The 22,039-nt window shown below is 40.2% G+C and overlaps 1 protein-coding gene across 2 annotated transcripts in view; it reads left to right on the top strand.

The window, feature by feature from the left end:
* SEC61A1 (SEC61 translocon subunit alpha 1) overlaps window positions 1-21,257 on the top strand; it is a 52,827-nt gene extending 31,570 nt beyond the window's left edge. Inside the window, exons 1-12 of one of the 2 annotated variants that reach the window (XM_042454450.1) lie at window positions 4,845-5,005; window positions 9,617-9,684; window positions 10,826-10,891; window positions 10,982-11,060; window positions 13,544-13,675; window positions 13,798-13,907; window positions 14,859-15,012; window positions 16,031-16,191; window positions 17,200-17,397; window positions 18,372-18,563; window positions 19,582-19,658; window positions 20,842-21,257. In XM_042454450.1, coding sequence (XP_042310384.1) covers window positions 4,999-5,005; window positions 9,617-9,684; window positions 10,826-10,891; window positions 10,982-11,060; window positions 13,544-13,675; window positions 13,798-13,907; window positions 14,859-15,012; window positions 16,031-16,191; window positions 17,200-17,397; window positions 18,372-18,563; window positions 19,582-19,658; window positions 20,842-21,028 — 1,431 coding nt within the window. In that variant the 5' untranslated portion in view covers window positions 4,845-4,998 and the 3' untranslated portion in view covers window positions 21,029-21,257. Of the gene's footprint in view, window positions 1-4,844; window positions 5,006-9,616; window positions 9,685-10,825; window positions 10,892-10,981; window positions 11,061-13,543; window positions 13,676-13,797; window positions 13,908-14,858; window positions 15,013-16,030; window positions 16,192-17,199; window positions 17,398-18,371; window positions 18,564-19,581; window positions 19,659-20,841 lie in introns of those variants that run through there. The other variant, XM_042454451.1, reaches the window with a different exon arrangement.
* Window positions 21,258-22,039: the final 782 nt, after the last annotated feature.

Consider the following 22,039-nt stretch of genomic DNA (forward strand, 5'->3'; position numbering starts at 1 on the left):
AGATCATGACTAAAAGTGGGGGAGGAATACTCTCCAGGCAAACCTTAATCTGATTGAAATAAAACTTCCCAACCACCTCCCATTCTTTTGTTCACAAAATGCCTTTGTGTTCTTGTTTGTTAATAGAATTGACTTGTTAGGATTGCCAGGTCTCCAGGCTTCAATTGAAGTCTTATGAAATTGCTGTGCATCTCCAAGGCTGTTTTTGCACTAGACAGTTATTGCATTTTGATCCCACTTCAACTATAGTGCTATAATTGTGTGGTGGGAAAGAACGCCAAACCTCCACGTATGGACACCAAATGTATGGTATGCACTTGGGCCCATCGTACCACCTGGAGCAAGGTAGAGAGCGCAGTGCCCATGGGCCTTATAGTAGTGGCAGGGGCACTGACATAGGGTCTGGATGAAAAAGGATGTCCTCATGGACTAGCATTTGTACCTTCCATAATCCCCAGCAGCAGTAGCATGGGGCCTGGAAAAAGGTCCCCTTGTGCCATGTATGCTATTGCTAAGGCCACATGAGATGCATGTTTGAAGTGGGAATGACAGCAACTGCTGCCTGGCCAACACAACATACTTTGTTTATTTCCTCTTTGGCCCTGGATTGCCATATTACCTTGTCAGCTCAGTTTTCTGGAAATTGTGAGCCCATTACTCTCTTGTTCATTTCCACAATTGGGTGACCCAGCCGTGGAATCATTTCCAGCCTGTTCCCCCAACACTTGCCTGCCCCACCCCTCTGACACCACAAGAACTCATCCCCAGAAACACAGTGTTCATGCTGGAACATATGCACACCTCCTGTGCCCATTTTACTCATCCATTATCTTTACTTGCCTTTGTAGTGCCAGAGTAGCATAAGCACAGTTCCTAGATCATTTCTCATTAAGGGAACTCCACTCGGAGTGTAGTGGAGTCTCCTTCTTTGGAGGTCTTTAAGCAGAGGCTGGATGGCCATCTGTTGGGTATGCTTTGATTGGGATTTCCTGCATGGCAGGGGGTTGGACTGGATGGCCCTTGCAGTCTCTTCCAACTCTATGATTCTAAGTGCAAGAGATACGTTGGCTTTCTTTGCCATTTCTTGCTTCAACTCATTTTAGACCAATTTGGACATACAACAAAATGGATGCCTGAATTTTCCCTTGTCAAAAAAAAAGGATAATAATTATTTTAGTTATTTATAGTTCATCTTTCTTCTGATATAGGGACTCAAAGTGGCTAACAATAAAAGTATACAGATAGTAGTAGTACTGATCAGGAAGCACATGTTCATGTATCTTCATTCCATGTGATACTGCATATATGGTGTTCTGTCCAGAGTTTCACCACACATTATTTCTTTTGTAAAAGTGGAGGACCAGTTGGTACAAGAAGAAGCAATCTGTGTAAGGCTAAGGTTGCACAGCCCAGGGCTTAGCTGTCCAGTTCATTTCTCATTAGGAAGAGTGACATACACAGAGAAAAAAGCCTTACTTATTCAGTGTTATTTCTCACAAAGCCAACAAAGCTGACTCAAAGCTGGTTCAAAATCTGACAGCTGCTGAGACCATGTGAACAGTGTAATCTGCTCTTATTAGCTATTCTTATCTCCCAGATAAGGGACACTAGCATAAACAATCTGTTGCTAGCACTGTATAGCCTGAAGTAAGAGTAGATACAACAGTAGAGGAAAGACAAGCTGCACTCCCTGGGGGGAAATGCAGTCATCTTTCACTGTCTTGCTATGGACAACCTGGACAAGAGTGTGGATTTTCTTTTACTGGGAGAGATCTACAAGAGTGATTCTGCCTACTTACTCTGACAGCTATCCATTACGCTCTACTCACTTTCTATCTGTCACACACACACACACACACACACACCGTTCACTGGTACATCACAATGTCTATAGGTATTTAAGGAACTGGAATAATAAGACAGAACAGGGCAAATTCTATTGCTCTTTCAATAAATACAGACATCAAGGCCTAGTCTGAACATTTTAAAACTTAGTACATTTTAAAAATTGTAGTGTATTATTTCTTTGTCATTGCAAGAAAGTCAATATATATATATATATATATATATATGAAACTGAATTGAAAGGGTTTTAAAATAAAATAAAATTCCCTGACCATTCTGGTCCTTTGCATCAATAGAAATATCACCTAGAGCAAGGGAAGTAAAAGTACCACTCTATTCTCTTATAATCAGATCTTTCCAGTTCTGCGTCCAGTTCTGGGAAGCACAACTTAAGAAGGATATTGACACGCTGGAACATGTCCAGGGGAGATTGACAAAGAGAGTAAAGTATCTGAACAAATAAAGGGTTCCTCTCTAAGGAACAATTGAGAAAATTAGGTGTCTTTAACCAAGTGAACAGATGACTGAGGAACAGACATATGATAGCTGTCTAAAAGTATGTGAAGCACTGGCATGCAGAAGATGCAGTAAAGTAGTTTTCTACTGCTCTAAAGAGAAAGAAGGAGAGATTAATTAAACATTAATAAGGACTTTCTGATGTAAGAACTATTCAGCTGAGGAAGATATTGCCTCAGAAGGGAGCATGTTCACTTCCATTGGAGGTTGGTAAGCAAGGCTGGGTGGCCATCTCTCAGGGATGTTTTGCCATCTCAGAAAATGTCAGTTGCCTGAAGGGGCAATCTTCAAGACTATATCTCTATTTTAATGAAAGATGTGTACAATAGCTATACAATAGCTAGAAATTGAATGTACTTGTTCACAGGCTATATAACTTCATTTGCCAAATGCTGGAGACAAAGGAGAGATTCCCATCACTATTATGTCCTGTTTATTAAGTTTCCTGGAGACATCAGGATGGCCACTGCCAGAGAGAGAATGCAGACATTCTTTCATTCCTATATGCTATCTTGGTATTTACTTGGGCTCCAGGCTTTAAGTGATTAATCAAATAGTTCAATGAATTAAAAATATTTTTACCCAACTAAATGTGGATCACAAATTAACTAGGTAAAATGCCTCTAAAATTCACTGTATTATTATCTGTTGTATGTTTAAATTAAATTGCCCAGAGACCTTACAATATGGGGTGGGATAGAAATAATGTAAATACAGAAATAAATGATAAGCCACAAGTAACATGCCCCATTCCTCATTGGAGGAAACAAAGGTATAATAAATTACATTTCAAAAGCAATGTATCAAGTAAGAATAAAGATGCTTTAAATTAAAGGCAAAAAATAATAACAGTTTCTAGTAATTGTCAAATTACTTTCTAGGAGCATTTTCAGAGGCTTTGTGAGAGGATTTTTTTCAAGTATCACCCTGTTCTCTGATCAATTTATGTCTTTTGCCTTCTCAAAAAGTATTAGAAAATAATGGAAATATAAAAAAGAGTGTAACAAATGTTTTAAATATTTGGTTTTTCCACATTGTAATTAATAATGGCAACAGTTTAACTTTTCAAGCATTGTCATGAGTAGCAGCAATGGACTACTTTTTAAAATTCCAGCTCCAGGCTCTGTATTTGACTGTAAACTGCGCCCTGGATCTGGTCGTACAAGACATTTCCCTCCCACATAGTTCAACATGAAAAGGAAAGTTGGAAAACATCTGCCCTTTTGGCACACTGCTGTAAAGCAGGCTCAGCACACCCATGCACAGCACAACAACAACAGTACTGCTATGCTGCAATTAGAGGGTAGGGGCCATGAATTATATCTCTCTGGAGTTTATCACACGGGAGGAATTTCTCTTAATTTTGAATGAAAAGAAAGTGGGGCCAGAACCATTCATGTGAATTCGCTAGTTCAGAGAATTTACATGAATGTGAATTGCGTTCAAGCTGACTTCCCATGCTCAAAAATAGCTTGCCATTGCCCAAAATTGCAAGTGGTAGTCTATCACACAATAACGTTAACAATCATGATTGCGTTCTGAATGCCACTGGATTTTATTTCCAATTTCCCTTGTCTGATAAACTCCTCTGGCACGACTTCATGCACACAATGAACTCCACTTTGGGATTATGGTATCAGACATCTGACAACACAAGTGTTCTGAGGCCATGTTCCCATTGATGTGAATTCATTGGTGGCTATTTACTTTCAGGATTTTCCAAAAGTAAAAAGGAGTGGGTTTTGTCCACTTTCTGTATGGATTAATGTCGCATTAATGCTCATTAACCTTTATGTCATGTGAAAGGCAACCCACTTTCGCAGGTTTTGTCCGCTTTCTGTTCGGGTTAACCCCCAACGTCATCTGAAAATCTACAGGCTTTTGCGGGGGGTTTCCAGTTTAAATTCAGTTTCTTCATGGGATCTGTCCCACAACAAACTCCAACTCCCAGAATTCCATATCCTTGAGCCAGAAAAGAGTTAAAGCGGTGCCAAACTGGGTTATTTCTCCAGTGTGGATGCAACCCTGGTCAGCCTGCTCTGTTTAGACTTGGTTCCTGCAGCCCTTAACACAGGGCCCTGTGTTCCAAACAAACCCACATATAAAACCTGCCTTGCCCTTTGTTTATTTATTTTTAAATCAAAATTTATTTTTTAAAAATAAAACGCCCTTGAAGTGCTTTTGTGTGTGTTTCTTTAAAATGGCGGAAGCACCGAACTACAATTCCCAGCAAGCCAAGGGGGAGGGCTCATAAACGTCCCTCGCTGACGACGCTCGCCTCCTATTACGTCCCTCCCTGATGACGTTGCGTCGCTCATTACGTCCCCGCCTCTGTATGGGGAAGAAATCACAAGCTGGGATCCGTGCGACGTAAACCCTCGTGACGCACATGCGCGGCGAACGTCAGCCTCAAAGGATGCTGGGAGTGGTAGTCCGGCGCGAAGGCCTCGGAACTAGTGCGCCTGCGCGGGTGTCCCTTGCCTGTGGAGCGTGGCAGGAAGCGGAAGGAAGCCGAGGAGGCTCAATCAACTGACGTGTCTCTCTCTCTCTTTCTCGCCCTCTCCCTCCGAGAGAAAGGAGTCGGTGCGGCCGCCGCCTGGTGCTTCCCTTTGGCGCGTCGACAGAGCAGCGGCCGAGATGGGGAGTGAGTGTCCCGATGAAGGGAGGCCGGGGAAGGAGAGCCAAAGGGCCCCTGGCTCCGAGGTGGTCTGGGAGGGAGGGAGGAAGGAAGGAGGCTGCCAGCCCCAGACAAAATGGCCCCGAGGGTCCTTGGGCAGCTATTGAACCCTGAGCAGGAGAGGAGGGGGCGAGGCTCCCCCAGATAGAGAGAGAGAGAGAGAGAGAGAGAGAGATGTACACACAATTACTCATATCTAGCTATAAATGTACAGTGTATGTGTATACAGTATGTGTCTAAGTATCTGTATCTCTCTCTGTATATAATATCCAGCTGTACATCTACAGTATATATGTATATGTGTATCTGTTAATGTCTGTGTGTGTATGTATATATACACACAATATCTAGCAATACATCTACAGTATATATATATGTGTGTGTGTGTGTGTGTATCTGTAAATATCTGTATGTGTGTGTAATATCTAGCTATAAATATATAGCATGACATGTGTGTAATAGACACACATATCTAGCTATAAATATACAGTCTCTATATGTGTGTCTTTGTGTGTATCTGTAAATAGCTATATCTGTGTGTGTGTGTATATATATAATATATATATATGATGTACGTTTGTCTATATATCTAAAATCTATGTGTGTGTATATATATGACGTATGTGGGTGTATATAATCTGTAAATATATGTGTGTGTGTGTATGGTGTCTGTAAAGATGCATACTTGTGGATGTATATGCATCTGTGCATTTACATATGTCTGTGTGTGTATTCAGTGGACCTTCCTTCCGCATTTGCTGGGGTTTGGGGAGCAGGACCCCTGTGAAAGTGGGAGAACAGCTCTCTAGGAATCTCCAGGTCCTCTGGTGCCGCTCTATATGCCAGATACTGACCATAGAATTGCATTGGAGGACCTACAGATGCCTAGAGAGAGCCTATTAATCAAAGCCACAAAAGTCAAAGCCTCAAAGGTAGAGGGCCAGTTGTACATATATGTATGATGTGTGTGTGTGTGAGCACATGTGTGTGGGAGGGGGGTATGTATGTTGTTGGTGTGTGTTGTGTGCCTTCAGGGTTTCTCTGACATACGGCAACCCTAAGGCCATGGTGTTTTCTTGGCCAGATTGGGTTTCCATGATCGAGCAGGAAACACAACTCTGGTCTGCAGAGTCGTGGTTCAGTACTCAAACCACAATGCCACATTAACTCTGTGTGTGTGTGTGTGTGTGTGTGTGTGTGTATGACTATCCCTCAGTAAATATAGACAGCCAGCAGTGGTTTGAGTAATGGACTACAAGTCTGGAAACCAGGGTTCAGGTCCCTGCTCAGCCATGGAGACCCAGTGGGTGCCCTTGGGCAAGTCACACTCTCTCAGCCTCTCAGGGGAAGGCAATGGTAAACTTCCTCTGAACAAATCTTGCTAAGAAAACCCCAGGATAGGGTCTTCTTAGAAGTGACTTGAAGGCACGCAACACACACTCACACTGTAAATGTATTAGCAATGTGTGTATGGTGTAATCTTTTAAGAATCAAAAATGGCCAGAGCTTTACAGCAGCCAGTGAGGTAATATTGCCCTCATCCCCCCTTTGCAAAAGAGGGGTTTGGTTTTGTTTCTGAGGGAGAGAGAAGGCTCAGGTATTCAGTGCCTGTTCTCTCAGGGTGCATCTACACTGTAGAAATAATGCAGTTTGACATCATTTTTAAGTGCTGGAGCTCCATCCAGTGGGATCCTGGGATTTATAGTTTTACAAGGTATTTAGCTTTCTCTGTCAAAGAGAGGGCTGGAGCCTCACAAAACTACAAATCCCAATTTTCTGTAAGGTGGAGTTGTGGTGGTAAAGGTGGTGCCAAACTGCATTCTTTCCCCACTGTAGATGTACTCCATGTCTTTAATCTTAGTCATTCCATTCTGTTATATGAGAAGATGCCATTAACTGAGCAAGATAATAAGATCCAGTTTGGATTTGGGCAGTGCTATTACTGTACTACTTCTTAAAACTACAGTACAAGTATAAAGAAGAAACCTTCTTTTATAAAACATAGCTTACGGCATATTAACATTGTTTTACACTTGTATCCAAATGTTCCTGTGTATAAATGCTTGTTGCAGGCATTTTTCTTCTGTTTCCCATCACAGACATGCCTTTTCACATATGTTGCCAACTATTTACGGATAAAGAGGCAATAGAAAAGCTCCTGCCCAGCCATCTATTCAAACCCCTTTAAGATAAATGTGCCTGTCCTGTAGCAATGACTAAGTTTCTTGCATTTGTTGGAAAATATTCTTGATTTTTGAAATGTGTGTTATGTGTTGGGATTGTAATACAGTTGTCCCTCCATATTCGCTAAGGTTAGGGGAACAAGACCCCCGTGAATATGGAAAAACCGCAAATAACAAAAACACTGTTTTTACCTGAGAGGACACCTCTCCAGGAATCTCTAGGTCCTCCAGTGCAACTCTGTGGTCAATGTCCAACATACACTGACCATAGAATGGCACTGGAGTAGCTACAAATGGTCTTTCAGTGCAACTTTTAGTTAAAGTTGACCACAGAGTTGCACTGGAGGACCTAGACAGTCCTAGAGAGAACATATTGATGAAATCCGTGAATTATCAAATCTGCAAATATGGAGGGATGACTGTACTATTGTTCCACATGGCAATATGGTGAGTGTAGTCACTAGTTGCTTTCTCTCCCCCAGTATTTTTAGTTGACTTTTAGATTCAATTTCTCTGATATGAAATGTTGTTGTTTTTTTTGTTTTTTGTTTGTTTGTTTGTTTGTTTGTTTGTTTTTGTTAGTTTAGTAAAACAAGATTTGTAGGTACTTTTCATCCTTACAGAATCCTCACACCTTTCATTCTCTTTCTATAATATTGAAATATCTGCTTGCACTGACATACTGTTCACAATTTGTCTTATACTTTTAATTTCTTAGTATTTTGGTCTGTACTGCTCAGTCTTTCCTTATTAACTGACATTATCCTTTCTGTTGGACTTCTTAGTTCCCTCTTTTTTTTTTCCTAAGATGAGACCAAACAAACAATTAGTAACATGCTTAGTTAAAAAACAGCAATCAGATTCCTTGTACAATTAACACTGGAACCTAAATCTAATTACTAATGCCAGCTAGAGTACACTGTTGAATTAATGGGGCTTACATAAATGTTGATTTATCACTCAGCTATTGATTCAGTGGGTCTACTCTAGATGTGACTTGCAATCAAATTTAGCCCACTATGATCTGAAAGAATGCTGTAGCTTTAATGCCTGTGGAGTTGCCTAGTAATTTTGACTGATATCACTGATGTTCATATCACAGTGTCTTTACAGGCATTTTTGGTGTTTAATGGGAAGTAAAGGTTAACACATATTATTTGGGTATGCCACTTTTCTCATAAGGGCTATTTAGCTATGACAGTTGCTGACTGCTTTTGACTTCCCTGCTTCATGATATAATAAATAAAACTTTTTATTTTTATCCTGCTTTTCTGTGACATGACAATCGAAGCAGCTCACAACACATTAAAATATCCACATTCAATATTATGTCTCAAATCCCCCCTTAAAACAGAACTAAACATGATACAATTAAAATTGGTATCAATTCTTGAAAAATTAATTGGGTTTGTAGGTGAGGGATTTGAATGTATTGTTGTATGTAATCTTCATTTCTAGGAAGGGAAGTGGACTAATGATGACCTTGTGAGGGTTTCTGCTTATCCACTAAATGTGAGGACCTCCTCCTGTTCCATTGCTATGGCATCAGATCTAGGCACCTTCTTGATGCCCTCGTGGTTCCTATGTGAGACTTTAATCTGATCTTCCACTGGACACCATTACCCTTGAATAGCTGTTGTCACCACAGACACTATGTGTCTGAATTCAGGCATTTCAATAACTTGTTGCATACTGTTCTCAGAGGTATATGTGTGAATAATAAAAAAAAATATTAAACAGAAGTTCAACATAAAGTTAAAGATGACTTACTTTATAAATCTAAATTGTGACTGACCCTAACAAACTAGGTCACATCTCTAGCTCAGATTGTAACTAACTCCAAACTAACTAACCTGAATCTAGCTAATCACTGTCTGTGATTTATTTTGCTAACATCTCTAGCTCCTATTACTAACTTGGATGCCCATATTTCTCACTAAGACTCTTTAATTCATCTACTTCCCCAGTATCATATGCACTAGCTTTCAAAAATCCTACACTTGCCAGTCATTCCCTTCATAATCTTGCAACAGATCCATATGTTATTATATATGTTGTACATGATATCTGTAATCCTATTTTCCCTAATTTCTCAAGTAAACTCTCAAGACTTATAGCAAATATCCATATTGCCACAAACCTTTATTAGATTACTGTTTGATTCTTAAAGAGTAATTGGAGTTTGAAATACATCTGTAACAATGTTAAGTCATAACTCTGGCAGAGAATGACACTTGACTGTGATCGATTTACGCAGTGGCTGAGCAAGATGTGGACCCAAGTGTTTGGTGTTCACATTTAAGACTCTTTGTGAAGTTGCTATTACTTGTGTCAACTTATTGCTGTTTCTCTCTCTCTCTCTCTCTCTCTCTCTCAATATCATAATTTTCTTCAGTTAAATTCCTTGAAGTAATAAAGCCCTTCTGTGTTATCTTGCCTGAGATCCAAAAACCGGAAAGGAAGGTATGCATTTTTTGTGGAATTTTATATTTACAGCAATATTTGCTGCATCTGATGATGAGGGGAGGAATTACTTATACCTTTTTTCAGAAAAATACTCCTAAAATAATTTGTGTCATTTTTTAAAGCTATATAGCCTGCTGCCAGACTTTAAAGAATGACTCTATGAATAAGGGAAACAAAACAGTTAGAAAAAGGTAGTATTTTAACATGCTAGAGTAAGGAAATAAGTTGTTTGTAAATACACTGGTATGTATCTGGGGCTTGCTGATCTTACCTTAGTAATAGCCTTGATGTTCTACAACTGGTCCAGCAGTCCTTGTTCCTCAAGTCAATGATAGAGTTGTTCCTTTCACTTCTGTGGTGTGAGGATAACTGGTATTTGGTGGGAAAAAATCTGATAGAGAGGAGGGAAGCAAGCTGAATAATAATAAAAATTTTATTTATATACCGCCCTTCCTGTGATCAGGGCGGTGTACAACAAATCCAAACAAATACAATACATCAACAATACAAATACAACAAGACCATTAAAATCAATATTAAAACCCCTTCAACCAGCTACCACTGCTGTCAGAGGGGGGGAAGACTAGCTGGAGCTTGTATCAGGGAATGCTAGTCGGAACAGGAAGGTTTTTAATTCCTTCCTGAACTGGGCCAGGGAGGTGGCCGAGCGGAGCTCTATGGGCAGCGTATTCCAGAGGGTCGGGGCGATGATGGTATATGACCTCCTTGTTGTGGAGGCTAGTCTAGCCCCTGGGACCCTCAGTAGTTGCTGCCCAGATGTTCTGAGGGTGCGGGGCGGAATGTATGGGGAGAGGCGGTCCTCAAGGTATCCTGGGCCCAAGCCATGTCAAGTGGTAGAGAATGAACAAAGGTGTATTGGTTACAGAATCTTACCATATATTACCTTCATCTGTTGACGTATGAATGTTCATAAAGCACACTGGTAGAAAGTGACATTCGTATCACCAGGAAGGAGCATTTCCCAGAAAAAAATGTAATTTTAATGTGTGTTGGGTGGCAATTTATTTTTTTGTCTGAAATCCTGGTTATGCTTTTTTTTAAAGCTTATGTTCCATTTGTATTTCTTTCCTGGAAAAAGTGTTGACAGTAATTTCTATAATTTCATTCTCTGCTATAGATCCAATTCAAAGAAAAGGTACTATGGACTGCTATCACCCTCTTCATCTTTTTGGTTTGCTGCCAGGTATGTGTATGATATTCCAAGCCTTCTTTTAAAACCAGTAGTGGGGAGCAAACCTGTGTTAATTTTACTTGCTTTCTCTTTGAAATTTAGATTCCTTTATTTGGTATTATGTCTTCAGACTCAGCAGATCCTTTCTACTGGATGAGAGTTATTCTGGCTTCAAACAGAGGTAAGAATTGCTTCCTTAGCAAATGTTTCTCTCTGCTGAAAGGTTTCATATTGGTATATAGTATAGCAAAATCAATGGAGTTATTTTCCTAAATTAAGCACTTCAAGGTCCCACTGACTTTAGCAGGAGAGTTGATTCAACTGACCAACTTTCCAGTTGCAGTGGTGATTAAGCTTGCGTAACTTTGGTTAAATCACAGCCTTGATATTGCAGTTCTCTATTGTGGTGGTGATGTTGTAGTGTTACGATGATGCTGAGAATAAAATACTTTGCAAATCTCAAGTTCATAAACAGTGTCTCAGACACCCTTGCAATAATTCTGCAACGTAGGTGAACATTATCACCATATTGCTGGTGCATATAAGACTTTGTGTGAGAGATAATAGCTTCTCAACAAGGGAATTTGTGGCTGAGATGAGTCTAAATCCAATGGCTACTTGAGCTGTATTGCTGTTAATACAGCCCGTCCTCGCCTTATGCGGGGGATCTGTTCCGGATCCCTCCGCATAAGGTGAATTCTGCCTATGCTCGAGCCCCATTGGAAACAATGGGGCTCGTGTGCGGCGGCGCGCGCGCCCATTCAATTGAATAGGACGCTCCGCCCTGCGCGCGGCTTGAGCGCGTATGCTCAAGGCCGTGTATGGCGCGCCCGCGTATAGCGCGGGCGCACTGTACCTTTGACTCAGTGGACCTGTTCTGATAGGAACTAGCAATTGGATTTAGGCCAAGATTTGAATGTCCATATATATTAGAAGCAGTGGCATCCCTAGGGTTGGTGTCACCCGGTGCGGTAACTCATGGTGTCACCCTTCCATTGACCTCCTACCGCTTCACACCATACAGAATCCTTAGCAATGCTTTTTTGCACTGATGTTACTTGTAAATCATAATTTCCATATAGCACTGAGTGTAATGCTAATAGTTGTGACATAAACAACTAGCAAAATTAAATTTCTACCTTCAAATTACAAGATCATATGCACAACCTATATGTATTTGCATATGTATAGTGAAGATTTTGTTAAAATGTGATGTTTTTACAGAAAATTTAAAAATAATTTTTTTAGAAAAATTAGATTTTGAAATTTGAATTTTAAAAAATTCTGGGGCATCTCCTTTCTTCCCCACTGAGCTTCACCCCATTCCTGCCATCTTTTAAAGCATTTTAAAGGGAAACAGATGAATGCCACAGCCCATTTCTGCCAAAAGGTTGGTGTTTGAGGAGCAGTGGAGTTACCCGCCCTTAGGGTGTCACTTGTTTCAGGCCACACACCCCTAGTGACGCCAGTGATTAGAAGCATTTTCGTTACCTTGCATTTCAAGATAAAGAGTGGCTCAAGATTATAGTAAACTAATCTCTTTCCTTAGTCTTAGAATTAAAAGACGTATCACAAAAAAGATAGAGAATAGAAAGGAAGCAGGAAAAAACAAATTCAGTACTGGTGCTTAGATCTAATGGTCTATAAGAATTCTGACTGGTCCTTGTTAGATTAAGAAGTGGAGAGATAGTTAGATTTAAAGTTGCTGTGTTTTCAGTAGAGCCAGTAGTATGGCTCTGTTTTCCTTCTCTTCTTTACCCAGTAAAATGGAATGACTGATGGATAGAGGAACCTCTCTGAAATGATTTTCTTGAACATGCCCCGGTAGAAAGTTCTTAGGAAGATAGGCCCAGTACAGATTTGCACCAACCTGGGGCAAAAATTAGGGCTCGGTAGGTCAGAGCATTTGCTCCCAAGCCCAACCGCGTGCTGCAGGTGCCATATTGGTGCACTGCTGTTTACACGGGGCATGCCATGATGATGCACAAACAACACCATGCATGGGGAGTGCCATGAGGGCGCCTTGCAACCCTTATGGTGCTCCTGTGGCGCCAGCAAAAGAAGTTCTTTTTCGGAGCTTCTTTTTCCAGTGGGTTGGGGGCATGGCATCCGGTTGCTGCGTTCCCAAGCCCGCGCATCCAGGGGCAGCACAAAGCCGCTCCTTTTGGGCTGTCTGTACAGCCCCTTAGTGTATATCTCAAGTATCCAGAGTTGTTCACATACATTGTTATTAATGTTTGACTTGAAGCAATATCTGTTTGTTGGCTAGGTGTATTTAGCCCTGTTTCCTAAATAGTGCTTTGCTTTACTGTGCTACTAAACTGGAAAAGATTACATTTCAAAAATAGGGCAGTGAGGCTTACCTTCCCATGCAGCTTTCAGCTTGCATTGCTAGGACGGCCACCAGTGAAGTGCCCATGGTATAAAGACACAAAGTGATGTATCATTTGGAAAATGGCAAAGAATAGACTTTTAACTGCACATCTGAATGCTTCCCCCTCCTTCTGATTGACTAGAGAGTGCCAAAGGCATGAGTTATCTAAGTAGTTATGAGAGGGTTTGGCATTAAAGCTGTTCCCCCCCCCCCCCCCCCCACCTTTTTTTTTTTTAATCTCTTCTCTCTCTTCCTGTCTGGTGTGTCACTCTGATTTCCACTTCCAACAGGCACATTGATGGAGCTGGGCATTTCTCCCATTGTCACTTCTGGCCTCATCATGCAGTTGCTGGCTGGTGCCAAAATAATTGAAGTTGGGGATACGCCAAAAGACAGAGCTCTCTTCAATGGCGCACAGAAATGTAAGTAGCAGGCAGTGTTAAAGAGCTTAAATTCCAAATTGGCTAATACCTGTGGAGATGCTGACAGTGGAATCGGTAACAAGTTTAATTTAGCTTTCCCCCCTTCTGACTTCATTCCCCAGTGTTTGGCATGATCATCACCATTGGTCAGTCTATTGTGTATGTAATGACTGGGATGTATGGAGACCCTTCAGAGATGGGAGCAGGAATCTGTCTGCTAATCACCATTCAGGTAACTTTTTTTATATTGTACAATTTATCAGGTTGCACTTCAGGATTTATAGTAATCTATAAAGTGCAGTCAGGTCTGTAAAGACACTTGCATTTTAATAGATATAAACAAGAGTTCTCTTACAAACAGCTTTATCCTCAACTAACTCAGCAAGAATTTAATTGAATATGGAATGCTTTTGCCAGGCATCTGGTTTTGTTATTGAACAAAACATTCCCTGTGGTGGACACATATCTCTGTATATTGTAAACCTGTGTTACCTAGACCACTTCTAGATGCTTCAATATATTCATGAAGATCAGCTTGTAATAGCTGTTGGCATGGCAGCCAGGAACTGAATCTGTAACAACTTTAGGTGTAAGGTGCGAACAGAGGATGATTTAACACTGTTCTGCCCTGCTTCAGATTGGCTCCTGGGCTATATTGGCACAGGATTGCCAAAGGAGAACTGAATGGACAGGGGGCCTGACAAAATGCCCCAATTTAAAGTAACATGTGCTGGCAGAACTGCTTCTGTCAAATCTCCCTATCCCACCACAGCCTTGATTCAGGGGACTGTGAAACCAGATAGTTTTCATGCACCACTGAGTGAAAAGGGAAGAAAGTTCCCTTGCACTGGCTTTGCAGCACCAGCAGGATGTTTTTAGTTATGCTGTTACTGGAATAGCCATGTTGACAAGCAGTGACAATGCCATTATAGGTGTTGGTTGTTACAGTATCTGTTTTGAAAATTTATCATTATCTTTGGCGCGTTACACACCGCCATAAGTCTGCAGAATCGGAGGGACAACTGTAAACGGTAGTATTAAGATTCCTCAGGTCAAACCTTTGCTTGAGAAAAATTGCCACGCAAATATCTCACTAAAAGGGACTGCATTGATATGAATTAATAGGCATGCGATCTTTGGTTGTGATTATGCCAAAATTAATCATTCTGATTTGTTCTTGCAGCTTTTTGTTGCTGGGTTGATAGTTCTTCTCCTGGATGAACTTCTCCAAAAGGGATATGGTCTTGGTTCTGGAATTTCCCTCTTCATTGCCACTAACATCTGTGAGACTATTGTATGGAAGGCTTTCAGTCCAACTACAGTGAACACTGGGCGAGGTATCATATATGTGTATTTCTTGGGTGGACATATATCAGTCCCTCTAATAATGAACTCCTTACCCCTGTGGAAATAGAATTTAAACTAAAACTAAGAAGTGAGAGAGAAATTGGTATGCTGAAGCGTAATTTTAAAATCCACATATCAACAGAGCCCAGTGGAGGACTGAACATGTGACTCTTCCCAGGAGTCATGATATGTCAAGTGTCAGTGGAAGTGGGGGTGGATGGGGTTACAGACCAGATTTGCTTGAGTCTTTAATAGCTTGTAATACTTTGTAGGTCAGTATCTGGGAATGGATCCTTTGTTGTAGGTCCCATTTAATTTGTACATGATGTAAAACTTTGATATCTGGAGAAAGTAATGCGTATTTCTCATCTGTGTCCTGTTAGCATTACTGAACTTTCATTAAGCCCAGGGACCATTCATCTGACGTTTGCCTTTTATATGCAAAATTAAGCATAGAATATACTTGTCTGTTGTAAATCCAAAGTTTAGAGTGATTTCTTCTATGGAAATACCAGCCAATTTCAAGTCTTACATTGTGGTGATGCTTAATGCATTATTAAATTTATGTGGCTTAAATTGACATATAAGTACATAAGAAACTAGCTCAAAATAGGTGATGATGTAATGCTGGGGTTGTCAGTTTGCTCTTTCATATCTGTTCCTTGTTATAAGAATCCATTTAGTATCTCCTTAAACTTCAGCAAAAGAGCTAGCTTGCAGTGGGGGATTCCCAGTGATATGTGCAGATACGGCTCCTGCTTTGCAATGCACATTTGTTAACAAGATGCAATGTATCAACTACTGTTGATGCGGATGGAAAACTGTTTCTAAAACCATGAAAATTGCTTCTGACTGATCGTTGCGTGTGTCATTGGGAGCATCTGAGGTACAAGATATGCCTCCTAAGCAAGCTTTTTTACATGACCAATTTTAAAAAGCAAATAATAAGTGAAGTGAAGTATCAAGTTATTTGGAACTGACCATCTCATTTACACTTGCTCATTTAAGGCATGGAATTTGAAGGAGCCATCATTGCCCTGTTCCATCTGCTGGCTACTCGCACAGATAAAGTCAGAGCTCTCAGGGAAGCCTTTTATCGTCAGAACCTCCCCAATCTCATGAACCTCATTGCCACCATATTTGTCTTTGCTGTTGTCATTTACTTCCAGGTAAGCAGAATCATAGAATGGTGTTTAAAACCAGGCAGTAAAATAGAAGTCATGTTCTGATCATCTCTTACCACAGCTTTTCCCCCTCTGGTGTTCCTTTCTTCACACCTTGACTCATTTCTGTCCCAAACTCTGTGGCCAAATAGTTTGATCTTTTTGTTGTTCTGACCATATGACTTCCTTCCTCAGATTGCTGCATTTGTTTCCCAGTCCCTTCCACACTCAGTGTATTATTTCAAATTGGTTTCCTTTCAACAGAATGGATACTATTGGTAAAATGAAATGTTCATTTTCAGGAAGAGCAGAGGAAGAGGCAGTCATGCTGGGCAAACAGAAATCCTCTGTTGCCCCTTGTCCTTCTTTAAAAGCTACCTGCAGTTTCAACCCACCTTATCTTGGGGGTCACATTTCTTATTATAGCTATGCCTTTGCTTCTTCCAGATCCTTAGCCTACTGAAAGTCTCCTGTTCCCTTCCCCTGCCGCCTCCTGACACTCTCGCTTTTTGGCTCTTATATACAACACTTCCTTTCTGAAAGCACAATCTGTCCTAATTGCTGAAATGCCATAAATTTCCATTATACCTGCTTACTCTTCCTTCAGACACAAGTTCTATATGACCTTTGACTTACCCTCATAATCTTTCCTAACTGCCATCCAGCTAACATTTCCCCAGCTGTTTTTTGTTTTGTTTTGTTGTGTTTTATTTGTTTGTTTTTGCTTTGACATTGATTTTAGATAGTAAGTTCCTTGGAAACAATGGCTATTCCATGTACAGTTGTGGAAAGCCACGCTCACATAACTGGCATAAAAACTGAGCCTCCCATCTGAAATACAGACCTTAACAAGTGTTCTTAATCTATGTTAGTATTAATATCCTCCTAAGCATCCATGAAATGTTATTTTTTGCTTAATTGAAAATATTGATAATATTTTTAAAACTCTCTTTAAGAATTTGTATGTGGATTGTATGCTGGATTGTATTTAACTCTCATTTTTGTGATCTGCAGGGTTTCAGAGTGGACCTCCCTATAAAATCTGCCCGCTACCGTGGCCAGTACAATACTTATCCCATCAAACTCTTCTACACCTCCAACATTCCCATCATTCTCCAATCTGCGCTGGTGTCCAACTTGTATGTTATATCACAGATGCTCTCTGCTCGTTTCAGTGGCAACCTGTTGGTTAGTCTGCTAGGTACTTGGTCGGTGAGTATCAACTTATGATGTGCTTTACCATATATTTTGCAACAATGAAAATATACCTGCAGAGGTGTATGGATATGAGAAGGCTGAGGCTGGTGTACAATATGGCACTGAATAAATTTCATAGAATTCAGTGGGGCATATTCTGAGTGGATATGCATACAGTTTTGCTGTAAGCAGAAATGTGAGATCATGGGGAAAGAGTGGAAAAATTTGTAGGGAAGCCAGTGTTTTTTCCCTGAAAAATGGATTGTGGAATTTTTTTCTCTCACAGGGAGAAATAAATATATGGATTTTTTGTTCACTTACTTACTTTTCCAAAACTATTTATACAATCTATATAACAGGAAGACTTCCATGCAGGTGTATGGTTTCAATTCATTGCCATTCCTGGTCTTGGTTTCCTTTTGTCAGTTCTTATTATGGAAATGAGTGCTTTAAGTCATCCTGATGATGTGGAAAGTCTAGAGGAGACAAAATAATTATTTTAGTTTTTAAATAAATATTGATGGTTCTGTGGTTTTTATTTTTGTAGGTTTTTCATTTCATGTGTTGCTGACAGTTTATGACCTCATAGCTCCACTTGTAACAAGAAAAAGAAAAGTAATTATTAATTGTATATTTTGCAGTAGCTGTACTTTTTATAGCTTATAGTAATTTTGTGCAAACCGAAGTTATATACAAAATGTTTTATATTCCTAAAGTAACCAAGTAACTTGCAAATTTTTCTGTTTTTTTCTAAGAATTTCAATTTTTCCCAAAGAAAATGCCAATTTTCTCCCTTAGCTTCAAAATTTCCTGAAATTGTACCCCTGTCTCTGTAAATTATTTGCATGGCATGTTCCACAGGAGCCATGTTCTGTTGCATTAGCTCTAATGAATTTTCCTAAGTGAAGTGACCACTGTCTTTATAAGCTGCATAATAGCTATTAAAATGGTTCCATCTAGTACCTGAAAACTGTCTGCTTTCATTCCAGGATACTTCATCTGGAGGTCCTGCCCGTTCGTATCCCGTGGGTGGGCTGTGTTATTACTTGTCACCTCCTGAATCTTTTAGTTCGGTACTAGAAGACCCTGTCCACGCAGTCGTTTACATTGTGTTTATGTTGGGCTCTTGTGCTTTCTTCTCTAAAACATGGATTGAAGTCTCTGGCTCTTCTGCCAAAGATGTAAGTAAAAAACATTCCCTCACCTATGGATGCTTTGTTCTTCCACCTTAGAAACAATGGCCTGTTACAGACAGCCAAAATAAAGCTGCTTTGAGTCACAATGGAGATATGGTGTTTCAATGATGCATGCGTCCTAAGAGTCTGGAAGCCACACCAAAGCCACTCTCCAGTCCTTAGGCTTTGGTGCGACTTCTGGACTCTTAGGACGCATGCATCATTGAAACACCATACCTCCACTGTGACTCGAAGCAGCTTTATTTTGGCTGTCTGTAACAGGCTAATGTTTCCCCTGCTTTGTTGCCTCGCAGGAGGTGCAGTTCTATCTCCAACATGCTTTTTGCTATAAAGGGAAAAGAAACCTCTGGAAGGTTCAGATTTGACAAAGAACACCGGAAACATCTTCATACATTGTTCCATTTAGCACAGTATTGTCTGGACCAGCCTTCTCCTTAACCTATGGTCCAAGACAGATGTGTTGGACTGGCTCTTCAAGTTATTCCTAGAACACCGGGCTGGTTGTAGATTGTCGTTCAGCACATCTGGAGGGAATGAGGTTGTGGGAGGCTCCCCTGATTAGCAGTAGCACTCTAGGATAGGAATTCTTTGTTTGCATACCTGGACATTGAACCTGGGACTTTTTTGCTTTAATTTTCACAAGTTGATGTTAAATATCACTTAACTTTATAATACTCCCTCTCCCTGCTATCCTGGAGTAGTTCAATATCTTGAACTCTAAGCTAACTTGAAAAGAGGCTGTTTTTTCCATAGACAGCATATAGAAACTTGCCTTGCATCAATCTTTCTGGGTTGATTCAAAAAGAATGGTGCAGAACTGAATAAGAACATCTTTACTTTTCACCATTCTTTTTGAATCACCCTGTATATCATTTATTTATAGATATTGTGTTGTTTAATATTTCTTAAATGGAGGAGTGCTGAGATTTCTGGTTTATAGGCAGATTTAGTCTTATTATTTGATCTAAAAAAAGACTGTACTCCCTTACTTTGGCTATTTCAGGTTGCTAAGCAACTGAAGGAACAACAGATGGTTATGCGGGGTCACAGAGAAACCTCCATGGTTCATGAACTCAACAGGTGAGTTACAAGTCTGTGCAGATCCGTTATACTACTCAGTGTATACTAAATGTATGGTTACTGCTGGAGGGGCTATACTGGAAGTAAATTATTTTGTACCCTACTAGATTCTTGCATTCCATTAAGAGATCAGTTTATAAAAACTCCCTTCAGATTTCTAATGCCTGTTTAAGTTTTACAAGGGAAACGTTTCTAGCCCTTGTAGTTTGCTAACTTTAAAAAAAGGTAAATCCTGAGCTAGAGGAAGTCGGAACCAGTTTCCTGATTTTTCTAGAAATTCTGTGGTCATATCTATTCTGTGATTCATAGATAAATGCATATTTATTTGAACTGCCCAAGTGTTGTAGAATATATATATGCCATTGTTTCCTTGGGATTTATTTGTCTGTTTATTCGATGCATTTCTTTCTCATGTTTCATCCATTAAGGTTTCCAGGGTAGATTGCAAAACATGTAGCATGATAACCTCAACCTTTTGGCTTAAATCTAAATGTGAGACTCTGTACATGATGTAAATGGGATTGGGAGATATACAAACATTAAGCACATATATGCATAAAAAGATGCATGTGCATGGTGTTTGTGTGACAGCATTATTCCCCATTTACACTTAAGTCAATCTTTGTGCATACTTCAAAGAGAATATATCTGTCTTGGGCATCATGTAGCACTCAAGCAGGTGGGACTTTAAAACACACATAACCTGTCCAGTATTCTGCCACTGATTTAATTACTTAGTCCTAGGCAAAGATTAGGTAACCTTGTTGAGCCCAAGGGTCAATTTTAACTTCAGAGACGTTCTTGGTGACTACAATGCCCAGTGGTGGGCATGGCAACAAAGGTAAAACCAAAACTATCCAGCCTAGTTTAGTTTAAAGCTTACTAAAAATTTCAGCAACTTAGAGTGGGGAAAAATCACAACAAAGGCTGGGAAATCAACAAATGGTGTCACAGGGAAGGGTATGCAGCCCTCTTGGAAGCCCCAGAAGAGACCAGATTTAGCCACAGGGCTTCAGGTTCTTCATTGATCTAGACTTTGTATCTGGAATGGTTGTTTCCACTGGCTCTGGATAGTGTCCTGGTAAGAATGTTCTGTGATGGTTATGCTTGTAGTTGATTCTGATAACTTTTCCTTAACATTTGGTCTAACTAAATTTTCCTGCTTCATTGTGTCTCTTGTCAGATACATTCCTACAGCTGCTGCGTTTGGTGGCCTCTGCATTGGTGCCCTCTCTGTGCTGGCAGACTTCCTTGGGGCAATTGGCTCAGGCACTGGAATCTTGTTGGCTGTCACTATCATTTATCAGTACTTCGAAATCTTTGTAAAGGAGCAGAGCGAAGTTGGCAGCATGGGAGCACTTCTCTTCTAAATACGTTGTCCTGTGGACCCTAGGGGAGGGTGAAGAGTGTCCTAGGATTTTAAAAAAATCAGATGAAAAAGATTAACAGCAACACAGTAACATGGGCACATTGCTTTAATTGGAACACTTTATTTTAATGTTTCCCAAAGCACATTCCTTTGGTTCAAACTTTGTTAGTATTCAGTTGATGTTTTATAAATCACTGGAAAATGTGCAAAAAAACCTTTATAGAAAATAATTTTTTTGTTCTTATTATTTGAAACAATTCTACTCAATCGTATGTAGTTTGGTGGGTTTCTTCGCCTCTTCCACTCACCCCAATCATATCCCTGAATTGCTGAAGCCTTTTTGGTTTCAGTGTATATATACATGAGGGACAAAAGTTTAATTGTTGCAACTTGTCTGTCTCTTCACTAGGGGGAGATTTCCTTCCCACTCCTCCCCAATACCTATCCATTATTTGTTGTAAACCCATGTCTTCATTCTTCTCCCAGGGCACCACAGATTAGAGCCTTCGAGTAATCTGGGTCTTGTGTTTAAGTGCAGACTGTTGGCTTCAAACTGTTGCCTCACTTCTACAGGGTACAATATGCTCCATCTGTCAAGTGAAATAGCAGCTCAGAATACTTTGTGGGAAGAAATAATGTCTCAAAATGGAACAGACACAGTCCTTATACAAGCAATGTCACAGAGGAAGACTGGCATTTTCTTGATGGATCTTCATGGTTGTCTTTAAAAAAACTATCCTGAGAAGAACTGTTCAATGCATTAGTCCTGGAGGTCACCATACTTTTTGCAAGTCCTTATGCACTGTCATGTTGCTTTCTAATCTAGCAGACATGAGTACTGAGTTACCTGTTCATGGAAAAGTACGCAGAAACTATATCTGATAAAACATTTATATTACTTTTTCCTACCAATTTTTCTGGAAAAGCAGCTACACATTCTGCACTTTATTGTCTGCATAGAAATACCTTTCCCATCTCTAAAGGACATTTGTGCTTTTGCAGCCTAACGGGG

This window comes from Sceloporus undulatus, chromosome 2 (assembly GCF_019175285.1).
Source record: "Sceloporus undulatus isolate JIND9_A2432 ecotype Alabama chromosome 2, SceUnd_v1.1, whole genome shotgun sequence".
NCBI lineage: Eukaryota > Metazoa > Chordata > Lepidosauria > Squamata > Phrynosomatidae > Sceloporus > Sceloporus undulatus.